Source organism: Glycine max, chromosome 15 (genome assembly GCF_000004515.6).
Source record: "Glycine max cultivar Williams 82 chromosome 15, Glycine_max_v4.0, whole genome shotgun sequence".
Lineage (NCBI taxonomy): Eukaryota > Viridiplantae > Streptophyta > Magnoliopsida > Fabales > Fabaceae > Glycine > Glycine max.
In genome coordinates this window covers 2508424-2534901 of record NC_038251.2, presented here as the reverse complement: position 1 = coordinate 2534901, position 26478 = coordinate 2508424, and the positions used below count along the sequence as shown (strand labels likewise).

The 26478-nt window shown below is 26.7% G+C and overlaps 3 protein-coding genes across 7 annotated transcripts; all 3 read right to left on the bottom strand.

Moving 5' to 3' along the window:
- Window positions 1-2853: 2853 nt before the first annotated feature.
- On the bottom strand, window positions 2854-4058 carry LOC106796079 (uncharacterized). Its single transcript, XM_041009833.1, has 4 exons — window positions 3931-4058; window positions 3729-3803; window positions 3443-3553; window positions 2854-3323 (listed from the first exon to the last, which is right to left on the bottom strand). The coding sequence occupies exons 1-4, from the start codon at window positions 4003-4005 to the stop codon at window positions 3264-3266; spliced, it is 321 nt and encodes a 106-aa protein (XP_040865767.1). The 5' UTR covers window positions 4006-4058; the 3' UTR covers window positions 2854-3263.
- Window positions 3655-12446, bottom strand: LOC100812431 (beta-glucosidase 12). Of its 4 annotated transcripts, XR_005888742.1 has the most exons (15): window positions 12206-12441; window positions 11614-11683; window positions 9345-9403; window positions 8738-8813; window positions 8527-8604; window positions 8328-8415; window positions 7863-8118; window positions 7672-7787; window positions 6447-6664; window positions 6334-6365; window positions 6131-6233; window positions 5557-5665; window positions 5295-5473; window positions 4071-4159; window positions 3655-3991 (listed from the first exon to the last, which is right to left on the bottom strand). XR_005888742.1 is itself a non-coding variant. In XM_003546944.5 (14 exons), the coding sequence occupies exons 1-13, from the start codon at window positions 12368-12370 to the stop codon at window positions 5302-5304; spliced, it is 1542 nt and encodes a 513-aa protein (XP_003546992.2). In that variant the 5' UTR covers window positions 12371-12441; the 3' UTR covers window positions 3655-4159; window positions 5295-5301. The 4 variants fall into 4 exon arrangements, 2 of the variants coding, with proteins under 2 accessions (XP_003546992.2, XP_040865766.1); XM_003546944.5 differs by having other exon boundaries at window positions 3655-4159; XR_005888743.1 differs by lacking the exons at window positions 5295-5473; window positions 5557-5665 and having other exon boundaries at window positions 12206-12446.
- Window positions 12447-19597: 7151 nt separating this feature from the next.
- LOC100811884 (beta-glucosidase 12) lies at window positions 19598-24997 on the bottom strand. 2 transcript variants are annotated; one of them, XM_041009831.1, is made up of 13 exons: window positions 24695-24997; window positions 24484-24553; window positions 22909-22967; window positions 22173-22248; window positions 21994-22071; window positions 21788-21875; window positions 21200-21455; window positions 20960-21075; window positions 20528-20745; window positions 20415-20446; window positions 20218-20320; window positions 19951-20059; window positions 19598-19875 (listed from the first exon to the last, which is right to left on the bottom strand). In XM_041009831.1, exons 1-13 carry the CDS (start codon window positions 24851-24853, stop codon window positions 19704-19706), a joined length of 1536 nt encoding a protein of 511 aa, XP_040865765.1. In that variant the 5' UTR covers window positions 24854-24997; the 3' UTR covers window positions 19598-19703. The 2 variants fall into 2 exon arrangements, with proteins under 2 accessions (XP_040865765.1, XP_040865763.1); XM_041009829.1 differs by having other exon boundaries at window positions 20415-20745.
- Window positions 24998-26478: the final 1481 nt, after the last annotated feature.

Here is a 26478-nt window from a genome sequence, read left to right as displayed (position 1 = left end):
AGATCATGTGTGAACTTAATTTTTGATCAAGACTTAATTACACTTAAAACATATCATTCTTTTTTAAGGATATATTATGAGAGAATCAAACTCATATTATTTTTCATAAATTCAACATGTGTTGCCAAGTAAGTTACACCCATTTTTTATATTTATATCTTTAGTCAAATTTGATTTTAACTCCAATAATTTTAAATTAATGAACATAGTTCCTTAACTTTAGAAAATAAGTGATCTCTCATTTGATCATTTGATCATGATATAAAAAAAAGTTGTCATTAAATATTAAATTTAAACATAAAAAGGATTAAATCCACATATTTTAAAAATTAAAAACTAAATTTATTAATTTAAAATATAAAAAATAAAATCAAGTTTGACCAAAAATATAACAATTAAAAGTGCTATTTTTTCCTTAAAATTTTAATTTAGATGGTAAAATTCATGGAATTCAACTAAACGAATGAATGCTCCTGCATAAATGTGAGGTTAGTGTCGGATTAAGGTTGAAAGCCGATATCCAAAGTCCAAACTCCAAACACACAAATACCATGAAAACAAATAATCAAAGCAACTTTTCCAAGAAAATCCTATAAAATTACTAGTTCTTTCTTTTGATTTTTTAACAAATGGTAATGCGGGGACATTTGCATTGGTACTGCAGTAGTTCTGTAAAGTGTGGTCCAGCTGGTAAATATTGGAATGCTTCCTTTTTTATCCAGCAATAGTAGTAAAGCTGTAAAAGTCAAATTCTACTTTAGTATAGACAAATATTTAATTTTAATTAGAAAAATTATATGAAAAACACTTATAATATGACACTATTTTTTTAAAACTTCGCATATTCCAAATTGGAATCCCACGGGATCCAAATTAACGGGGACTGTTTGTAAATTCACATTTGATCAAAACTAAATTTATAAATTATACAATGACAGAACACAATGTCATCAATAAAATATGTTAAAAGATATTTTAATGAAAAATTAAACAAAGCTTGATAAAATAAGTAGTTTATTTAAAAAAAAAACTTATAAAAGTATTATTTTGATCAATTTCGTAAAGTTTAAGTTAAACATATAATTTAGTCACAATACAAGTCACATATTCTCAATTTGATTATTATACATAAAATCTTATTAACTTGGTCTTTGCACATACAAACATTATTGATTTAATTCATGTCATCTTACACTGGTCATTAACATAGTGCATCCTTAATTTGATCATATAAATTATATGTGTAACACATTTTTTATTTGATTTCTTACGTACTGGAATCAATTAAGAATATTACATATAAGACTAAATTAATAATGTGTTGTATAAATAGTGTAACGTTTACACATATAGACACTTATTTAACATATTTTTATGCATACCTTTGTAAATTATAAATTTAATCTAAAATTTATTAAAATAAACTCTAAAAATACTCTTAAAAGATATTATTTTTGCAAACCTTTGTAAATTCCATAAAAGTCCTTTCAAGAATTCATGTGATATATTTATTAAAATATGAGTATGTTTGGACAAGCACCAGTAAATTTAATTTTGTAAAAGTAATTAAAATTAAAATAGTTTTTGAAGGGAGATAATTTATGATTAGATGTTTTTATTATCAGAGTAAGTTAATAGTAAAATTTAATATAATTTTTCTATTCAAAGTAAAAATTACTTTGCTGGAATTAAAATCAATTTTAAACTTAGAAAATCATTTTTACGACAAACTAAATGGTAAAAATTTACCAAAAATCACGTAATGTTATTACAATTTACGAACAATGTAAGGTGAAATCAAACCACCTGTTTCTTGACTGAAACACGTCTGACTTGTGAATATGATTTTGTAGTCACTGATTTCTTTTCTTTATGCGTTTGGTGAACTGAACAAGGACTAGTATATTCTAGAATTATGAAACAAAAAATTACAAGAAATGTGAAGATGACGATCGATTGCGTCTTTATAATGTTCGAAATTATGTTTTAAACAAAAATCATATTTTATGTAGCTTTTATTCAAATAATAATTGTGAAAATTTATGGCAAAAAAATTAAGCACGCAAATCATTATTTGTATTTATTGGATTGCGCTTATATTTTAAAGGGTTGTTTGTTTTTTCTTTCTTTAGTGAGTATGTGTAAGAGTAATTATGATTTTTTTTTATCTTTTCCAAACTAATTAAATTCCTTAATATTCAAAATTAAACAAATTATGGTTCTTCAGTTGCTTTTTTTCTATTAAAATCTTTAATTTATCAATTTTTATTCTAAATTTTCATAGATTAATTTAATTAAAAAATTAATATTTTTTATTTAAAATTTATAAACTAAAATATTAAATTATACATAAAAACCCGATTAAATTGATTTCGTTTAAATTTAAAATATAAAAAAATCAATCTAAACAATTTAATTAATTTGGTTTAAATTTTGAGAATTATTTGATTAATTCAATTCGACAAAGAACCATTTTTTACAAGATATAAAAATATATTTAAATTTTAGAAATCTTATCAGCAAATGGGATAAGGTGATGATGCTAAATCATTGTCTAATAGCGTATGAAGCTTCTCTCTGAAAAAGGAACATAGGATAGAATGCGTGTTTTGAAAAGACGATATAGTCCAAAAAGTAGACAGACACCTAAATCATTGTTCCCACTTCCCACACGATAGATTTGCAAATTGCATTCAGTTTTTTCCGGAGTGATCATTATCTTTGGACCATACTAACGAGTAATTAATTAATTACCATGTATTGTGAATTCAACCACGGAACTCGGAAGTACATTGTTGAATTTAGAGCGAGATTCAGGATGGAAGTTTGTAAACAACAGATAGAAACATTGTTTAAAAGGAACAAGGAGAGTATATATAAACTCTAGAATAAGTGGTGCTATTTCATAGACTAAGAGTAAATGGGAGCAACTTCCTAAGTAGGGAGTAATTCCTATGACAGCTAGCATATGATCATGAACCGCACGACATTCTAATTTCTAACATATACCAAATTTAAATAATTCATACATTATATAATTGTCAGTAAAGCTAAGCTTCCCTTCTGACAACACAAGGTAACGAGGCAGCCCACGAAGTGCACCAGAAATAAAGAAATTCGTGAGTATTAATATGTGCATGACATATTATACGAATCCTAAAACTTCATCCAATGAATTAGGTGACCAATGCAAAGAGTTCCATTATTGCCTCTTAGCTCCGGATTCAAGCATTGCCTCTAACACAGCAACATCTCTTGCACCCTCAACATAAGAGAAAATAAGTTGGACTAGAGAATAGCACCCTGTTCAGGTTGGTTTGAATCTATAGTTCCAGGTATGTTTGGACATATAATTGAGGAAAAGGTAACATGATAAATCAACGAGAGGAATTTGTTATGGAATTCAAATATGAGAAGGAGGAATCATTTCGTACTCAATTACCTTGAGGGTGTTTTCAGATACATCATTAATAAAAGCCTTTAATTCTTCAGTTACTCCACTGAAAGGGAAAAAGGAGCTTTTGTTTTGTCCATCGGTACCATAAAATGAAACCTATATAGCATCATAAGACAACAAAAAATGCGGGCATTTTAGGCAAGACAGTGAAGATAACTTACGTGCTTTGGTTAAAATAGGTTGTAACTTCAGTGGAATTAAAGTAAAGCTCAGATGCTACCTAAGATATTGATTATTCATGAAAACCAGTAACTGAAACTAAAGTACACACTAGGTAACCATGTTGTCCTTGGAATCCACGCTCAACTTGCAGGGTTCCATTCAAGCCAACAACTCGCCATAAGGTCTATAATGTATTAAATATCATGACATAAGTAAAGACTTGCAAGAAAGAAAAAAAATAAGCATATCTACATCCTAGCATATGTTGCACATGTGCGTATTTGAAAGATGAACGATCGTTGACTACATGCCTTGGGGGATCTGGAGGAGACAACCATTACAAACACTCCTGAACATCCATTCTCCAAATGACTAAGGCAAAACATTCCAAACTTAATCTTAGATTTCCAGTCATGTATTGTAAAGTTAACTCCATGAAATAGAGCCTTACAAGACAGATGATATATTATCCGGGGGAGGTAAGGTCAAATCCACATGAGATGTCATAGCTGAGACCGAAACAACCTCACACCCAACAAGCTGCCAAAAAAAAGTTTAAGACTGTCATTATATAGAAGTCAAGCCTATAAGCCCCTTTTCTAGGATTCATAATAGAGAACTAGAGAAGTTGAAAGGAAACTTCTTCAACTTTTAGAATCACAAGCAAATTTACCATTTCAGCACTAAAATGAAAGTAGTTCTCTTTCATAATTTATGCACTCAATAGTGTTGAGTGTGAAACTATAAGCATGTCAAAATACAGTCTTTCATAAAAAAATTAAATCATACAAGCAATAACTCTTCATTACTTGATAGGAGTGGAAAAAAAATCACTCCTACTTTCACTAACCAAATACATTTACTTTCCACATTATTTTAAACATATTTTTACACCTCCTTTTAATTCCCATCTATCTTAGTTATCTCCTTTCTTCCAAAGAGAACATAAAAATATCAACGTTTAGAAACGACCAATTGCACCATCTTTGGAGCCTAAAGTGGGAATTGAGAACAATTTCATTCTTGTTAATTATCATTGATCATTTCTGAATTAAATAATTTTTTATTTTTCTATTTATTTTACAGTTGAACCTCATTATTTTCACTTCAATTTTTTTTAGTTTTCTCTTTTACTCTTCTTATGTTGATACAGCGAGCATATGTTTGATTGTGTTTTTATTTTTGCATTTAAAACTATTTGCAAAAAATAAAAAAAAGTTTCAAGCGTAAAAGTGGGAGAAGAAGATGACATAGTACAAGGAAAAATGTATGTAACGAACAACTAAAAACAGTACATAAATCAACTAAAATATGCTTTATTTTTTATTTCAAAAATTGAAAAAAATATATTAGTTTTTTAAATAAAAAATATTCTTTAAAAAAAACATAAAATAATTTCAAAGAATATAAATCCAACATGCCTTAAGACTTTCTAATAAATTTGTCTATGACTCCAAAATTTCAACTTTGTTTCCTTCTCATTAAACTGAGTGAAATTATATTTCTTAACTACTCTATTACTTAAAAAAAAAAGTACAAATAAATATACCCTCATTCAAGATGGTCCAGAAAACACAACAAAAGAAACATGACTTTTTTTTCAAAATGGTCCAGTTATTTAAAGTTAAACATGGCAAATACATTCCATTACATTATTCATGGAATCATAAGTTACCTAAATTCTAATATTTCTTGAGAAAATTCTTGAACCATTTTGCTGATAGTTTCTGGTATCTCTTTAAGCCATTTTTGTAGTCCACAAAGTTCATTCCAAAGCGTACTGTATAACCATTAGCCCATTCAAAATTGTCCAACAACGACCAGACAAAATATCCTTTTACATTTGCACCATCCCTTGTAAAGTCAACAAAATTATAGTATTAATTAATTAGGATTAAAAAAAAGTTTGAAAACATATAAAAAAATAATTCACTTACTTGATTGCAGATTTAAGATAAAAAAGATGACGATAATAATAGTCAATTCTATATGTATCTATAAGGACTTCCTCAATTGATAACGTTGGATCATTGAACTCGTCAATTCCTACAAATTAAGTACAATATCCAAAGTTTAATTTTTAAAATATATATTGAATAATATGCAAACATGAAACTTTATAACAAAATTAAATGTTTGTATTGCAAATTGTAAATTTTCACAGATATGTTGATTAATATGCTAAAAGAAAAATTACAGTAAATCCAAAACTTTATAACAAAACTAAATATGTATTATATGTGTATGTGAGCGTGCACAATATGAAAAGGACAGATTGTCCTATATATGTGATTAATTTATGAAAACAAAATCACATAAAACATGAAACTTTATAACAAAACCAAATATATACGTGTGAGAGAGAGATAAATGTCACAAATTTAAATTTTCAAGACACACAATTTCTAAATATATTAAAAGTCATTCACTAGTGTTTCGTTGACATATAATAAACAAATGAATGGCAAAATATAAATCATTATTGATTTACATGGTGTTTGATGTAATTACCATTTTCGGTGATGTAAATCAAAGGATTGTTATACTTTTTCTTGACGTAGAGCAATAATTCTTGAATTCCTTTAGGATAAACATATAACCAACTTGATGCTGCCTGTAAATATAATTACAAGAAAAGGTTACATACATATATACACACAAATATAACATTAATAATGATATGTAACTATAGTTTGACATAGCTACATACGTACATTTGAACCTATGGGAATTCCATTGCGCTGAGCTGCCCTCGCAAAACAAAGATGTTATTATCGGAATTCAACACTGCACAATTTAGAGAGCTAATAAATTAAAGTGTTCTTACTCGTGAGTTTCGCTTGAAAATCGGTGAGGTAATTGGGTTTAGCATTCCTTAGTTGAGGTTCATGGATAGCATAGTTAGAGGTGTAGTAGTTTAATCCAATAAAATCAAATGAACCGAGTATTGACTTGGTTTGTTGTTTAGAGAACTTTGGTAATCGTTTACCAACTAAGGAACGCATGCTTTGGGGATAGTTTCCTGTTGTCAGTGGCTCCAAAAACCTGCAACCATTAATAGAGATAAAAATACCTAACTTGAGAATCAATTTTGTTTTCCTTTGACTTTATGTGCATGCAAATCGTTTCTTGGTGATAAGTGACCATGGAGTCACGCTTATAGCTATCATAAAAAAATAATATGCTATTTAGAAGACCATATACTCTAATAATTTTGAACTTGTATTCCAGATTTCAATATATAGATGGTGGTAAAAAAATGATATTGACATGGAAAACCCATGATTAAATACACAAAATAAGTATTTTTTTTTAGGTCAAGAAAAATAGATGAATAAAGATAGCATAAAAATGAAATGTCCTCTAAGATATTCAATAAAAGCAAATGCAGGCTTAACAACCTTGATCGTAGATATAACCCTTAAAAGCAAAAAGAGAAAACATACTTAAAAAAGCTTTTGTCAATTGGACTTATAATTATGAATTAGAATGACAAGCTTTTTTAATAATATAATCTGTATGAAGTCATTGATACTGGGAGACTAAATTACAAATTTGATTCATGTATTTGTATGATTAGTTTAATTTAGTTTTTACTATTAAAAGTTGAATTCGATTCCTTAATTTTCAAAATTAATGCTTTTTTTGCCTTTTCCGTTCATTTAAATTTCTAATGGAGATGTCATATGTGGCAATTGTGTCTTTTTTTTTATTGTGTCGCTATAAAAAAAAGTCAATGTCATTTCTTGCAATCCAATAGAATTAAGGAAACATTTTACATTAATTTTAAAAACTAAGGAACCAAATCTAACTAATTGACTAAACAGATGGAACAAATTTATAATTTAGACATATTGAGAAGATAGTTGAGTAATGAATGGTGATTCATGTGGGGAAAAAACTATAAATAATGCCTTAAAATATAATCATTAAAGTTTTTCATACATACACATACATATAATAGGTATTTAATTTGTCTTAATTAGTGACTCTAACCTATGTATTTTTTTTATAGAGAAAGATTACATTTTGTTGTAAACCTAAGTACTTACCATCCAAGCATGAAGTCAATTGCTCTTTCAGCAGCATTTTGATCTAATTTGTTATTTGAAATTGGCACAAACCAATGAGACACAAGGGTTATGCCGATCACACCATTTTGAGATGCCTGCATACAATATTTTGGATGTTAGGTAACAATAATACATAAAATAATTTTAAACTTATTGAAATTATAATGAACCTGATACTTCCTCTTATACACTTGGACAACTGCTGCATGAGCAAGAAGTTGGTGATGTGAAACTAAATAAGGCTCTGTCCCTGAATCACCAGCAGTGCATTTTGGATTCAACCATTTAGAGCATCGACCTGGTGCTTTTACCCCATTCGCATAGCCACCCGTACTATAAGTATATGGTTGGTTTAAAGTAACCCAATACTTCACCCTATCTCCAAATTCCTTAAAACAAAGTTCCGCGTAGTCTTGAAAATCATTTCTGAAAATTAATCATAGATTATGACACTACATGTTATAAAAGAGTCCAACTTTTTAATTATATTTAAATCTAATACGAAAAATAAGGAAAATGAAAAAGAATTATCATTTTTAACACATGTGGTGATTAATTTGTATATACCATTCAAAAGTCTTTGTCTAAAATGTTAGCTATAATTCAAATAGAAAATTAAATTTTGTATAACTCACATAATGCGTGGATTTAAGAAGCCGCCGTATTCATCTTCCAAAGCTTGGGGAAGATCCCAATGAAAAAGGGTCACAAATGGTTGTAAGCCTGTGATGTTGAACTTAGTCAATTACCATTATTTTCAACTACCCAAAGAAAAGGTTACATGCAAACTTCAATTAAAAAAAAATATATAGTAAAAGAAGTTTGGATTTTGACCGTTAGCTATTAGTTCGTTGATGAGGTTGTTGTAATATTTGACTCCTTCTTGATTTATGCCCCCATTTAGCTTTCCTTCTGCATAATTTACAAGAAAAATGAAATAATTAATGCCAAACATTCACTTAAAGTAAAATTAAATAAAAGATACAATCCTTTTTTCTTTGAAAGAACAAAAGATAGATTCCTATGATCTTGAAATTCAACTCACTTGGAAGAATTCTTGACCAAGAGATGGAGAATCTATAAGCATCCAAATTCATATACTTCATGATCCCAACATCTTCCTGTGACATAGATGTACAATAGACCATTTTATTTTGTACATATGTGAGAAAAAAAATGATTGAATAGAAGAGAAAAATTAGAGTTGTCAATTTAAGCTACCTTAATTTTGATCAAGCTATTTTGAGTTCATTTAAATGAGCTGGTAGTTAATTTTCTAATTTAGCGAGTCCTCAACAGGTAAGTGACCCGTCCACGACCCATATTAAAAAAAATATTTCTTAGCAATATATAATATAATATTAATTTTTAGTTATATACAATATATTTAAAATAATAAGTTTTCTATCACATTATACTATTCTAGTGATTATGATAATACTGTCATATTTTTTAATACAATTGTCTACAGGTATATATTAAATTTTCGTTTCATTTACCGCACCTTACAGTATATGTCATCTGCCAATTAAATCCCATCACGATTTATGGTCGATACTAAATATGTTGCTTAGTTAATAATTATTTTAAAAAGGGATCATGCTTAGTTCTTTGATCGATTCTCTACCATCATCTGGATTTTTGGGTGATACCTTATAGTGGTGATATTGGTCATTTGCGACATCTCCATTGCTTCTATCCACAATTTTATCTGCAGGTTTCATGTTAATAAAAAAATTAGTAAATGTACGCTTTATCTTTGGGAAAAGAAAAAAAGTAATTGGTATAATGAGAAATAAAGAGAGAGATAATAAGAAAAATAAATTGAATATAAAGTACTCAATAAATCCAAATTTTTAGGAGACTATACGTATCTTTTATAAAAGGTAAACTTATGTAAACTAGGTAAAATCATAAGTAAAGTTAAAATAATTTTATGTCAAACAATTCACCCTTTTGATGGTACTTTATATTTAATATTTAATTATCTGAAGAAAAAATTATATAGTTATTATAATCTTGAAAATTTTCTTTTATCAAGAGAGTATTATTTTTAAAAATTAAAATAAAAGATGTTTTCCTATTTAAGAATTTGAACTTAAATTTATGATACATATATGATTGATATTTTTTAATAAAAAAACAAACTAACGGCGTTGTCAAAAAAAGAAAATACAAACGGTGATATTGTCGGTGTTTGCTATTTTAAGCCTCATCCTTTCGTTATTTTGATTTATGATTGCCTTTAATCATGATGTTTGATAGACATGTATAATTATATTTTACACTATTATATAATTAAAAATATGATTTATATTTTACACTATTATATAATGAAAAATATGATTGATATAATTTTTAGAATAATTATTATAAAAAATAATAAATTATAATTTATTATATTTTTTATATTATAAGCACAAAACAACAAAGACTTTATTGATTATTAATTTCTAAAAAATCTTTGATGAATATTTATAGTAAAAAAAAATTAACCATATTTTTTTATCACAAAATTCAAATTAAAGGCCTTATTTAAAGAATTCCAGTCAAGTTTCAATCAAACCAACATAATGTTGCTATAATTTATTATTAGTTAATAATATAAAAAAAAAAAAGCATAGTATTAACACGTATTATTCTTAGTCATAACACTGCATATATGATTCACAACTTTAACCCGATCTTAAAAGTCCAAATAGAGCTGGCCTGTCCCGCGCGGCCTCGCGTGTGTTGGTTCAATTTTGTTCTTTTGTTTTGGATAAAAAGAGGACAAGCAGCATCACTGTCGGTCTGTCACGATAAAGTGGTGCTTCTCTGTTTTTTTTTTTTCTTTTATTATTATTATTATTATTATTATTTCCTCATTGTACCAAAAAAAAGTACTGCTTCTCTATTTAATAAAATAATACATATTTTTTTTTTCAGAAAACATATTGGTATTAAATTATTTGGTAAGTTGTGCCATTATTTCATCAATTTACTTTCGCAAACAATAATAAGGGTATTATCAAAGAGAAGAAAATTATCTGATAAATACAATATATATATATATATACATATATAACACAGGTTTAAACGTTCTTTTAATTTCTATAAATATAATTAAATTTTATTTTACTATTTTATTTTTTCATTGTTATGCATAAATCTTAAAGTTTTTTTGTTAAATATAGTTGATAATTGATTATAAATCTATGTAATATAAAATTTAAAATTATAGTTATATTTGCACTTTAGAATATCTGATTTATTATCTAAATAAAATTAGGTTTTCTAAATTTTACTTATAATATTATTTATAGTCAATAATCATTTTATCAATATTAATTATTTTTAATTTAATTTTCTTAAAATTCAAACCAAGCATACCTAAAATATGTTTCTATGTAACGTTTCCATAGTAGAGGACTAGACAATAAATGATGAAATATAAGTTTAAACGATTCAATTTTATTTTTTTTATTTTAACGTGAGGGGAATAGACAAGCTATGACGTAATGTAAGCCTACGTAAGTGTATGCATATAATTTAATTTTCTTAACGTGAGTAATTAATATTTGAGGGGGAAAGAAAGACAAGAACATTGTTTTGCTTTTCTTCTTCTTTTTTTTTTTACTCCGGACGAAACCAGAAGTCTATTAAACGAAGAGTTGGAATGTTTTTCTTTCTTTGTAATTTTTTTAAATGTCTAATTTCTAATAAATAATATTTTTTAAAATATTTATTATTTTTACTCATAAAATGAAAATTAATTTTTATTTTAATGATAATAGTTTTAACTATTATCACAATTAATAACAACAAACATAATTAATTTTATACAATCTAATCTTAATTATCATTATTTTATATTATATAAAGTTAATTTTATACAGTTTATACTGATTAAAAGGCCTGATTTGACATATGCATACGTACCTGGATATTTGTGGGTGAAGGTATCCCATATACTTGGTCCTTTGCCACCTTCGTTTGCCCCACCTTCGTACTGTGTATATACACGTTTCATTATAGCACGACAAAATCATTAATGAATTTGATTTGTCATAACATTTAAAGGCTTGTCATAATATTATCAGAACTCATAACATAAGAGCCATGCATGCATTGATATTTCTCCTTGATTAATTTCCTGTCCACTGGTCCCAACGAAATTAGTTGATATATGCATATGAATATGATTGTACATTTAAAAAATGCTAAGGACATTGATTGCCGGAGCTCAAACCAAAACAGAGCTTAAAACAACATATAAGTGGAGAAATGCTAATGATACATGGATTCAGAAATATATCTCATAAAGCTGAGTATTGGACAAAATAGAACACTAAACTAGTTTGACATTGATTCGTGTTGCAAATTCGCACAAAGGTAGGGGCTGATCGATGTTACTAGGAGTATAGTGTTTGGTTTCGAAACATATATTTTTTTTAGTCAATGCTCAACAACACTGCATTTTATAAAAAAAAAAAAAAAAAAAAAAAATATATATATATATATATATATATACCTGATACGATGCGGATCCTGCCCCAAAAATGAAGCCCTTGGGAAAACTGGTTCGGTTCAGTGAAGCAACGTCGAGAATGGGTGAAAGCACTTCTCCAACAGTAACCGATGGTAATGTAGTAACAAGAGCCAAGAGAGCGACAAGTAGAAGCGCCATATGATGCATGTGATGAAAGATTATGATTCTGCTTAATGCACAACTTAGTGTGAAAGTGCTCTCCTTTTTATAGAGAAAGTGGATTAAGATCTCCTGCAATTCGTATTTGTATATAATAATACATGGTATACGTGACCTCTTGTAGATATTTTCCCAACTCCATAAGGAGAGTGACGGTGTGTTTCACGCCTTTGTAAATGACTTTTCTTAAATTTAATTATTCTCTCAAAACAAAGCTATGAAAAAAAGACTGTCAAACATCATGATTATTTTATTCAAAAGTAACTGGCGCCACACATGCTAAAGATTGAAAGTGATATCACGTCATAATAAAAATGAAAATATAAATAAATAATGACGGTAATGTGGTATTATATTCAAGGAAAAATTAAATATGTATATATAAGACTATTTTTTTTCTGAGTGAGGAGAAGAAAGATAGAGAGCAAAACAGATATAATGATAACAAATCATATATGGAAAATGAAAAGAGAGATAAAAAGAAAAATTAAAAAGTTGATTCAATCTTATAAAATTGATCACTTTTGGAGAAATAAAAATTGAATATTTTTTTTGTTTTTTATAAAAAAAAATATAACACATTTAAGATAAAGAATAATATATTTTTCTTTATTTAGAAAATATCTAAATTTTGATTCCTAAAACACCATAAATAGTTCCAACTGTATAGCAACAATATAGTTCCAACTGTATAGCAACAATAATTAATTTTCGCTCAAATGATTGAAAAATCAAGTTTAAATAATAAAATTAGTTTATAAAATGTTTTAATTAATCATTATCTAGGACTCGAAGATTAATCTATTTGAAGATGTTTACAAAGGAAAGAAATATCATGAGTTTTTTTATAAAAGAAAACTATCCGTGTTTAGAATTTGGCCGACTTAATTACAAATTTTGTCAACTAACTTTCATCGATTTATAAATTTTTCCAATCTAAAATTTTAATTTTTTTTACATATTTAATGATGTTGTTTTGAGAAAAAAAAAACAAAAAAATGTCATTTTATTTTTTCTTTGAATTTTTATAACATATCAACCGTGATAAAATGTGTAAAACTTTAAAATTTAGGTGATAAAATTTAAAAAAAATAGATAATAAAATTTGTAAAATAATAAAAATTAGATGATAAAATTTAAGTTAGACCTGGTTGCAGTTTATAGGTTGAAATCTAACTTGACATCCAAACATGTACTTTAAAACAATGGTTTTAGAATCACTGAGTATATATGTAAACATTAGTTTTCCTAGGTTATTACTCTTCTCGGTCTTTTTCATATTCACTTTCATTTATACTCTGATATTGACATGTGCTTTTAATATCAACTAAACGGTTTAATAAGTTATAATTAAATATAGGAAATTATATATATATATATATATATTATCTTCAAAATTTAAATACGTTCTTATCCTAACATGCATATGATATTTTAATATCAACTAAACAATTTAATTTTTCATTACTTTTTATCTATCATTTTCAACATTTTTAGTTCTAATTTATTTTTTTTATAAAATGATAAAAAAAATTAAAAATAATAATATATCACTACATAAATTATTTACCATAAATTTGAAACATAATTCATATATTCATGAATATTTATTTATTATAAAATTTAATTACAACATAATTTATGTATTTAAAATAATTATTTATTATAAATATAAATAAGCATTTATTCTTTGCAATATACAAGTTAAAAAAACTAAGTAATTAGTATCAGAAGAAGCACCAAATTTATAAGATATTTGTTCAGTTGTCAGAGGTGAGAAGATGAATGCATGAGAAAGAAAGAGTTTGGAAAATTTGAGTGAGACTGCGTGAGAAGTGATAAAGGAGAGAAAAATGTGCGGGAGAGAACAAAAAAATAGTTTAATTTTTATGAAGTGAAAAATTAAAATAGTTATATATTATCTTTTTATATTATTAGTATATAATTTTTTTCGTAAAGAAATTAGTTTTTATATTTAAAAATAATAATAAAATACTATTATCTTCCTAAAATAAAGAGATAATTGAACTTTTTTTGTAAAAAAAATGTATAAATTATTAATGTAGTTCAATTAGAAAAAAAGAAGGAGAAAAAGTATACTTTTATCGACGCTCGACATATACATTTTTTGTACTCACAGATATTCCCCTTTTTTTGGGGGGGGGCACATATTTTAAACTTTGGAATTGCATAAGGATATATTCAAGATAAGATTTTTGTGGTTAAGCATTAAGAGCTATGATTTAATATTTTAATTGGATTCGTGGTGATCCTCTTGGCCCATTATGCCATATAATGTCGGTATTAGCTAGGATTAGACTCGTGAACGATCCGTTAAAATATGGTGCCTTCCATATTGGTTTTTTATTTAAGATTAAAATAATATGTGATTTGTTTCGATCAGTCTGAATTGTTTAAGAAATGAATAAAATTGGATCAAAATTTAATAAAATGTTATTTTTCATGAGATACGTATATAATTTGTTCGGGTCTCTTCTACAATCCTATTTATTGAGACTGCATTTTTTTATTTAATTATATTTTTCTTTATCTATTTTGTGTGTGAATTGTGAGTATATTAACATATAGGATGTTTGTTCAGGTCAAATATAATTGCTTACCTTGATAATAACTTATTATTACTTTTAAACATGACTAATATATCATTAAAATAATTTCTTAACAATTTGATGTATAAGGAAAAAAAAGATTGGGATCAGTTCAATCTCCACTGATAACAAAATTAAAAAAAAAAACTAATATTTATTGATAAAAAATTATAATAATTAAAGTAGTGTTATTCAAGTAAAATTATGGGCAACAATGAATTTCATATATGCTTCGATTTTTTTTTCAAATTAAAAACTTCGAATCATTTTTTGTTCTTTGTGAACAAAAATGAATTCAATTGTTTAAGAAAAGCTAGTATAAGACATTTAAATCATAGATGTAAAAGGTAGCGATCAAATTAATGTAAATCCAAACTCGTGAGAATAAGGATTAATCTTAACAGGACTTTAAAATCCATGTACATTAATCTAGTTCATGTACAGGACTTTATACATTCGTATCGTATACTTATTATCTTTTTATAAAAAAAAATAAATCATTACTTTTTAACCAATGCTGATGAACATTGGATTTTAAAGAGTTTTTAATCCACCAACAAGTCATTAATCCGATTTTTTTAAAATAAGATATGGAATTCAAACAATATAAATAAAAAAATATGATTCAAGGAAAAAGTTCATTAAAGATTAACAAAGCTCCACACTAATATCATATAATAGTATAGTGATAAAAAAAAGAAGATTTTTTTTTGTCTGATGTTGAGTGAGCCAGCATCGAGAATAGGAGCAACAGGTTGAGCTAGTTCCGCATAAGTAACAACTGATCGTAACGTGTTAACAATAAACGTGTTGCATGCCAATGATGCCATGTTATGTGATATTGAACGATAATTCTGATCACTGCTGAATGCACAATGTTTCTGTGTTAAAATCCTTTATACAAGAGGTGGAAAAATTACTTTATTTTGTTTCAACTAAAAAAAAATTTTGATCATCAAGAATGAATCTCACCCGTTCATACTCATAGCATGCTTGAAAACTATGGGGAAAAAACCCCATGTGTAGGGTATTGAAAATAGGATCTGGTAACAAGTATTTTTAAGAGATCGGTTAAATAATTAAAGAAAAAAAATATTTATTATATAAATATTAAAAGAATATAAAAAAAATTTAGATAATATAATTTTTTATCTTTCAATCAAAGTATTTATATTTTTAAAATTTTATATAATAGTTTAGAACACTGATTAATTTTTACCTAAAACATAAAGTGAGTGGGTTAATTAGGTTATAGACTTCCGCAAAGAGTGTAGAAAAGTGCTTTACAGATTATCGGCCAAACAATTAATGGTGTAGAAAAGTGTAGGTGATCCCCAAAGCCAAAGAATGCTTTACTGATTATCTTCAACACGGTATAACAATATATTTTCAAAACAATATTTTAGGTGACTCTATTTTTCCTGGGAGACGGGGATCCAAATAATGACATGACCAGATTTTAAAAACCATAATTTTTAGTTTTTACACAAACTAAATTATTTTAGAACCAGATTTTTTACACAAACTAAATTATCATTTGTCATATTTTTCTTTTTATCAGCAAACAAATCATTATTTTATGTCATATAAAAAGTACCAGAAATACCCAACGTTACAAAAGGACCAAGCTAAAGACCAAGAAGCATAGGTCGAAACTACATAATTGATTATTACGCATTATTTTCTCCATTTCTTTTTATATGTTGATTAATATTTTTATGTAGAAACTAAAAAAAATGTAATAAATTTTCTTGATTTTAATAAAATATTTGTAAAATTTCTTATTTTATCCATTTTTTTTCACTCTACGATAGATCCATGTGATAAATAAAGGTATAATAAATAAAAAATAATAATTAATATGATTTTGAACTTTCTGAATAATAGATAAATAAAAATAATTATTTTTTTAAAATCTAACAATTAAAAAAATGGAGGAAATAATGAGCAGAGAAGCATATAAATACACAATAACCGACCAATCCAGGCAATTATTTAGTATGCTAATTGGACCTGAGTCGGGTTGGTCTGGTAGGCCTTGGACCAACCCAATAATTCATAAAAAAATCAAATATATAACATACTCCCCTAAACATATATATAAAAGTAATATTAAATTAATTTTTTAAGTCCTTTAATTTATTTTTTAATTAAATTTTATCTTTTAATTTTTTAGATTCAATTTGATTCTCTAATTTTTTTAATCGATTTAATTTGATCCTTCGATTTAAATTATAAGAAATCATATTCTATAACGATTCAAAACCATCACTAAATGATTTTAAATCACCATAAAATGTACATTTTTTTTAAAAAAAATCAATTTAAAAAATTAGAGGACCATATTAAAAAGAAAAAATAGAATATTAAATCAATTTTAAAAATTAGAGGACTAAATTGAACCCAAAAAGAAATTAGAGAACCAAATTAAACCTAAATAATAAATTAGATGACTAAAAAATTAATATAACCTATATGTAACGAAAATAATTGAACTAAAATATAAGAAAATTTTAATTAATTTTGATTATAATTCCAATGATTCTTTTTTATTTTTAATATCAAATTTCAATAAAAGAAAATTTTAAAAAATATTATTTTTAAATGTCATTAGAAGAATTAAATGATATTAATTAACTTTTTTTTTAATTTCATAAAAATTAGTTAAATTTACTTAGATGAAGAATATTGCATAACATATTATATTGATAATTAAATAACAATTATTTAAATTAACATAGTTGATATTTGAAGAGTTTGTACCGTGTAAATTAATGTGTGATAAAATGTTAAAACGTGAACGTGAGAACGTTGCCGAGTATGAATGTGAGTAAGTCAACCAACATTACATGTTAGAATGCTTTAGTTGTTTTGTTTATATAAGTAAAATATGTAGGAGTTTCACTTCCAAATGGAATGCTTTAATTCATCTCACACGTAGCTTTTTGGCTTAATTAATTTCTTTAATAGAATGAAATGAATGAAAGAAAATTGGGATGAAACACTATAAAAGTTCTAAATTAGAATAGTGTAAAAATATGAATTCTACCTTCTTCTTTTTTTTTACTATTCATGTAATTCCTTTTCAAGTGCATTTCACTGCAAACAAATTGGACCTCAGTCCTTGACTTAGCTTGCTGAGTAATAAAAATTAAAATATATCAGGTCAGACTTTATATAAATATAGGCTCAGCCTGTTCTATAAAAGTAGGGGTTGAACTTTATTTTTTTCATTTATTATAAGCTTTTGTTATGTATAATTTGATCTTTTTAAAGTCTGATATAGTCTTTTAGCATGCATATAAGGCTATTTTATATTATCAAACCTATTTTTTTAAATAAAAGTTAGGAAGTAAGTTAACTCATCATACCAAATATTATGACTTGAAAAAAAAATAATACAGTGTTGGGTGTCTCCTATATAAGTGACTACTATGTTACATTAGGCCAGTGAGATTATTGAAATGTCACGAGGTTTTAATACTTGTGCGGTAATGGTGCAGCATGTATCAACATTTCAATATTTGGATTTTTTTACATATTTTTTATTTTTAAATTACTTTTTAATATATATAACTGTTTTTATATTTTTCATAAATCATTAAGACGTGATTGTTGTCATTTCTTTTGAAAAACTATTATCACTATTTTTTTAATTATTTTTTATTTTTTATTTTTTTTTTAAAAATAAAGATAGAGGCACAAAGTGCCTCTTTTTCAACTTGTTATTTATAAGTTTTATTTATTAATATAAGTCACCATATATAGTCATGCTTGTGGCATGACAAAATTGGACTTTGAGGATAGAAATTGAAGTATGCAAGGACCACAACTATGACCAATTTAGCACGATTGTGATGTGCATGTGCTGTCAGAGTTATCTTAGGTTTTTATAAATAGGAAACTAGACTCTCTTCTCAATATCTTTTATTCTGTTTTTCAAATTGTGAGTGTTCTGAGTGAGGAAAAGGCCTTGTGAGAGTTCTGTGTTTTTTTTTATTGAGTTGTATCTTGTACTCCGATTCTGATTAAAAAGAAATTCTTCAATGTTATTCATTAAATTAATTTTTTTTTCCGTTCTTATCATCTTTTAGAATTGATAACTCTAAATTTTAGTTTATTGTTTATCATCGATCAATTGTTTGTAATTAACTAGACTAAAAAGTGTCTAAATTCATAAAATTTACATGATTAAACCTATTGTGTGAATTTCTAGCAGATTGAACTATTTTAATCAACCTCTTAGTGATTATCGTTTGCCCTAATTTAATTAATATATAATAAGTTGAGAATTAAATTACGGCCAATGGTTAACTACAAATTCAAGAGGTGATGGCGATTGAACTTGTTGGGAATTTTTGGGGAAATTAGAATTGGGGAAAAAGGGATCATGTGACCTAGGATGCTTCACAATATTTTTTTCACACTAAATTTTGTGTTCTATTTCTCACCTTTTTTTAATTCTAATTAATTAGTTTATTGTAAAACTAATTATTTGAAAACACTGGTTCTTTGGATTCGATATCCAATTATAGTTTATTGCTGTTATATGTAGGATATACTTGTCCATAAACAAACATATTTTAGGCATAAAAAAAAGGAATGATTAAGGGGTTATAATTTCCTTTTAAGGAAAGCACAAACACAAAAGTTTATAGTTAACTTTAACATGTTTCATTATTTTTTTATTGGACCCTTAAGGTATACAAGGTCTAATATTTTTTAAGAAAATTTTTGAACCATTTTGCTGAGAGCTTTTGATATCGCTTCAAACCATTTTTGTAATCTACAAAGTTTATTCCAAATCGCACTTTATAGCCATTGTTCCATTCAAAGTTGTCCAGCAATGACCATGCAAAATATCCTTTTACGTTTACGCCATCCCTTAGAGTCAACAAAATGAAATTAAATTAGATTTATAAACGAAATACTTTTCATATATAAAAAAATATGAATTACCTAATTGCTGAATGAAGATAAAAGAGATGACGATAATGATAGTCTATTCTAAAAGAATCTAAAAGGGCTTCCTCAAGGGACAAGGTTGGATCATTGAACTCATCAATGCCTACAAATTAAAAGCAATATACATTAATATGTTAGATGAAAAAATACATGTAATCATGCAAATTTAGGATAAAGTTATCCGACTCTCAACAATTAATGTTGCCTATAAATTTATTTTACAATAACATCAAGATAATAAATATGATTTAGTGTAATTACCATTTTCAGTGATATAAATTAAAGGATTGTTGTACTTTTCTTTGGTATAGAGCAACAATTCTCTAATTCCTTTGGGATACACATATAACCAATTTGAAGCCGCCTACAAATATAATTACAAATGTAGTTATATAATAATAATAATAATAATAATAATAATAATATGTTGTTATGGTTTGACATGGCCATGTACATACCATTGGACCTATAGGAGTCCCGTTGCGTTGAGCTACTCCAACCAAAAAAAAAAAACATATTATCAAATTCAATATATATAATTTAGAGAAGTGATAGACAAAGGCATCCTTACTTGTAAGATTGGCATTAGAATCTGTAGCGTAATTAGGTTTGCCATTGCTTAACTTAGGTGCATTGACAACATAGTTAGAGGTATAATAGTTTAGGCCAAGAAAATCAAATGAGCCATTGATAAGCTTGACTTGTTGTTTAGTGAACTTTGGCAATCGTCTACCAAGTAGAGAACGCATACTTTGTGGATAATTTCCTGATGTCAATGGTTCCATAAACCTATAATCATTGTTACAAATGAAAATATTCAAATTGAGATTCTTTTTGTCCTTTTCTAACTATGTACAACTCTTTTTGGTAATCCATTATTATTGAGTTATGCTTGTGATTATTACAAGTATATAGTACAATGCAAATTCAAACTTATCATATATAGAGAAGAAGAAAAAAGAGACAAACAAGAAGATTGGTGGATATATAGTCAAGCACTTACCATCCAAACATGAAATCAATTGCTCGTTGGGCAGCATATTTATCTAATTTGTTATTTGAATATGCCTCAAACCAATTAGACACTATGGTTATGCCTATCACTCCTTTTTGAGATGCCTGTGTAAAGTGTGGTAGATGTTGTTATGCAATGAATATAACCAATATCCTTGGACCCTTACAACAATATTGAAGTTTAATAAACTTTAAAGCTTTAAAAATTCTTGTCAAGGTTATAAAGAACCTGATACTTTTTCTTGTACATTTTGACAACTGCTGCATGAGCAAGAAGTAAATGATGTGAAACTAAATAAGGCTCTTTCCCTGAATCACCATCCATGCAATTTGGATTTAGCCATTTAGAGCATCGACTTGGCGGCATCATCCCAGTTGCATAACCAAATATGCTATAACTCCATGGCTCATTTATAGTAATCCAATGCTTCACCCTATCTCCAAATTCTTTGAAACAAAGTTCTGTATAGTCTTGGAAATCATTTCTGAAAATTAATCATAAATCAATCATCAGTATGATAGATTAATACATTACCCATGATTGTACAAAAAAAATACCCTTGTTCAAACTCATAAAATTCATATGTTCATTTTAGTTGATTTATTATAAAATAGTATTTGTTTTGTCCCTAAAAATTTAGATTAACAATATGTACATTAGTCCTTAAAAAATATAGAATTATCTTAAAACACAAATAATATAAAATCGATGCAATAATTTATTCTAATAAAAAAACTTATCTCATACACAAATGTATTCATATTTGTAAATACAATAGCAATAATTCGAAAAATAAATAAATTTTGTGTCACTCACATAATGCGAGGGCTTAGGAAGCCGCCATACTCGTCTTCCAAAGTCTGGGGAAGATCCCAATGAAAAAGGGTCACAAATGGTTGTAGACCTGCAATATTAATATTTAATTAATTACATATGATTGTTGTCACTTGCTTAAAGAAATGTTAAAGTACGAACTTCAATTAAAACAATATCAAGAAAACAATTAAAGTACGAATTTTGACCATTAGCTAGCAGTTCATTGATAAGGTTGTTGTAGTATTTGACTCCTTCTTGGTTTATACCTCCACTAAGCTTTCCTTCTACGAATAATTTATGATGAAAAGATTTGAAATGATTAACCCGAAACACCCACTTGAAATAATTAAAAAAGATAAGAATTGGTCATCAATGTTTAACTCACTTGGGAGGATTCTAGACCAAGAGATGGAGAACCTGTATGCATCCAAATTCATATATTTCATGATTTGAACATCTTCCTGTGATATACATGTACAACAAGTTAAAAAAATAACAAAAATAATTAAATACAATAGAAGCAATTGTAATTGTAATTTGCAAAACATATCAAATTTTCATTTGATTTTATAGTTTTAACACATTGTATATTATATGCCATTTGTGTTGGTCAATCCTGGTAAGACTAGCTAGGTGGATATTTTTTTATAAGAAAAAAAAACCCATTAATAAGTAGAGAGTTGGACAAGAAGCACAAAATGTGCTCAAGCTAGCCAAAAGAAAAGAGATACAGATAATGAACTATATAGGCCAAATTAAATACTCCTCCCCAGCAAAGAATTAACGTTGCCTGCAAACCCAACATAAAGCTAAATAAAATTAAAAACAAATGGAAAGGCACATTATTAGACCCTGTACATGCTAAGAACATATCAGCAATGGTTGAACGGCTTGGACTAAACCCCCAATAAAATGACGAGAAAGCTAAAAGCAATGTTTAGTATAGCAATAAATATAAGATATATGCTAAGACATAGAAAAATTGACATGGCGATAAGATTCCCGACAAGATTGAGATTATATGTGTTGTTTAATTAATAACAATTTTGAAGGAGGAAGAAATATGTTTTTTTTTTAGATGGTTTCCACTTTCCTGTCATCGTTTGGAATTTGAATCGTACCTTGTAACGGTGATATTGATCAACTGCGATATCTCCATTGCTTCTATCTTGTATTTTATCTGCAGGTTAAATATTTATTTGTATCAGATTAATTATAAATTAACTATCTTAAGTTAAAAAAAATATAATAAGAGGTTTTAAAAATTAGTAATTAAAAAATATTATTTTGACATTTGTATAATAATTGTAAATTTCTTGAATCATATTTTTGTTAGAACGAGATTTTAAAAATAAAAATAAAAAGAAGAATACATAATTAACCAGCTACCAAATTAATTCGGATTGCTTGTAACTATTTTTAAACTGCAAAGAATCTTAATCATAAAACATATTTATTTTACACAAAAATTATAAATTATAAATACTATACAAAAAAGAAGAGGTCACTAAATGATCATTCTAAACCATTTTGGTTAGATGCAGGATTGTGTGTTTTGTGTGGAAGAAAATAGGAAATGATAGGAAATAGAAAATAAAATAATAAAAATGAATAGGAAGAGAAGGGAAAGAAAACAAAATACTATTAGAATGAAAAGTGATTATCCTTAAAAAAAATAAGAGGAGAAGTAATAATATACTAAATGAATATTAATTGAAAATGGGATAAAAAGTACTTATAGTAAATTATTTTTATAAATTTATTGTATAATAATACACAAACAGCTAAAACTTTTACTATAACAAATAATCTTTTCACTCTCTTAGAGAATCTCCAGATAAATTGATCGCTCACACAAAGACAATTAGATAAATATAAACAGATTCAATGCATTATAAAACAAGATTGGAATGTATCAAAAAATACTTTGACTATCTACAAAATAATGACCAAGAAAATAAAAGTGCTTCGTTATACTCTCTACAAAAAATAATAGTTCTTCTTTATTTCGAAAAGGGAAACATATTGGTTTGTAAATTGTACTTATCATTCAATTAATTATTTGTTTAATTTAATGCATTTTTTTTATTAAATTGCTTAATCAATATTAAAAATTAGTTAATGATAAAATGACGCTTCTATCGAATTTAATGCATTCTAATTTACTATATATTGAAATAGTTTAATCTTTCTAAATATAATTATTTAAGGTTTTCATATTATAGCGACGTACCGAATATTTCAAAGAATTTCAAAAATAAATCCTAATTACAATTTATCATTAAATACATTTTTAGTTTATAATTCTTTCACTATTGCGCATGTCTTATTATTTAAAGTGAAATTAAAGTCATGTTTAGATTAATTAATTTAGAATTAAAATATAACTTATTATTATCAGAGGAGATTAAATAAAGTGACTTTGAATTTTAGTTAAATTAAATTTTTAATATAAGTTTTTTTATAATTAATAATATTAAAAGTTGAAATTTTCTTAAAATTGAAACCAAATGAACCTTGCAAAAAATATATATTATATTTCCATAGAGGATTAATTAGAAAAAATATGATGAATTATAAGCTTAATAATTAGTTAACTGAATCTACATATTTTGTATTCACAGTTGGCAGAAAATACAATAAAATTAAAATAGAACTCTTCTTTTATCAATAATAATTAAGAGAGAAAAATATACCTGGATATTTGTGGGTGAAAGTATCCCATATACTGGCTCCTTTACCGTCTTCTTTTGCTGCACCTTCATACTATACAACAAAATCGTTAATGAATTGGTTTGACCGGACGTTCTTGAGTTGGGTTTAAATCTTAAAATGCTCTATCATCTTTTGAAGCTAATTCATAATGAGAGCTCAAACCAAAGCAAAACCTCAGGGAAATATGTATACCTGGTACGCCGCGGATGCTGTCCCAAAAATGAAGCCTTGTGGGAAGCTGCTTCGATTGAGTGAAGAAACATCCAGAATAGCTGCAACAGCTTCCGCAAAAGTAACTGATGCTAATGTGCTAAGAAAGAGGCCGAGGAGAAAAAACGCCTTGTATGCCATTTCATGTCTTTGCCTGGTGTAAAGCTCCCTTTTATAAGCTGAAGAACTTTAGGAACATATATTAACCAGAGAAATGATAACCATTATTTTTAGGATATTAGTTAAAAAATTAATAAGAAAAAATATTTTTAATGAAATGTCTAAAATTATATACTCATACAGCACAATTGTCCTAAGGAGTTTTAGCTTATGAGTTGGTATAAATCTCTTGGTATGGTACCTGTTTTTGATTGATACGGATAAAAAAATTGACACAGCATGTAATCAAATGTAGTTCTAATTTAATTAATTAGACTGCAGGCACGGCCGGATTTTCAAACATGGTTTGATGTGTTGCTCTTGTCCTTTTCTTTGTCTCGTGAGTAAAATACAAGCCAGTTTTTATTTTATTTATTACTACTCTTATCTTATGAGGTGTGGCAGTACCTATAATTAAGATCTGAATCTATAGCAATGTATACTGCCTGGAACACTGGTTCGATTGAGTGAAGCAACATCGAGCACAGATGCAACAATTCCTTCCCCAGCAGAAGTAATTGATGGTAATGTATGTGCTAACAAGAGCCAAGAAGACCAAGAGAAGAATAAACTCCTTGTATGCCATGGTTCAGTGATTCTGCTTAATGCACAATGTTTATTTATACTAGACATACAGCCGCGGGATGCACGGGTTAATAAATAATTTGATTGATAAATAAAAATTAAAAATATAATTATTAATGATATTTTATATCATTTATGGTTAAATAAGTTAAAAAAATCATCTATAAATTAAGATAATTTGTATTTATTCATATATTTATAAGGAAATATTTTAAAATTGGAGTATGACCACTCAATTAAAGTTGAGTAACGTGAAGGTAAAACTAAGTGTTATGCATAAATATTATAAGAGTATTATAATAATAAAGTGAAATTGACATAATGAAACACATAATGCTAAAACATATAATGTGAAATATATATATTGAAAGGAAAATAGTTAACCATAATGTTAAAACACATAAAAATTATACTAATAAAATTCCAAAAATTATTTGTTTGAATAGACTTTTTGTATTTATTTCCTTTTGTTGAATTTTATTTTCTTTGGTGTGCTTTTTTATTTATTTGTCTTTCTCCTTAATGGACTTTCTGATATTGAATAAACTTCATTTGATAATAAAGATGCATCTTTTGACTTCTTAGATGTTTGTAGCTTGGAGCTTTTGCTTATGACATATTTTTTTCCACATTTTTCTTTAATGAACTTTCTTCTTCTTTTAATGATGAAGATGTATCTTTTGACTTGGATAGTTGTAGCTTTGGACTTTGAGTTGTGTCATCTTCTTTATTTGCCTTTTTTCTTAAATGAGTTTGTGAGATTTCATAAACTTCTTCATCAGATGATAAAGATGCATCTTTTGACTTGTTGAAAGAGACAAAGTTGTGTTGCTACATTTGGACCTATTATTAGAAGTTATGAAATTAAGGAGGTGAAATGAAATTTCATGAAGCAACATATATAATAAGCATGCATATACTTTAACAAATATGGAGATAAATAAATTAACAAAAATATATAATGACTTTATTTGTTAAAATCAGTGTATTTTAAGTTTCTGGGTGATATCTAATCGAGATTA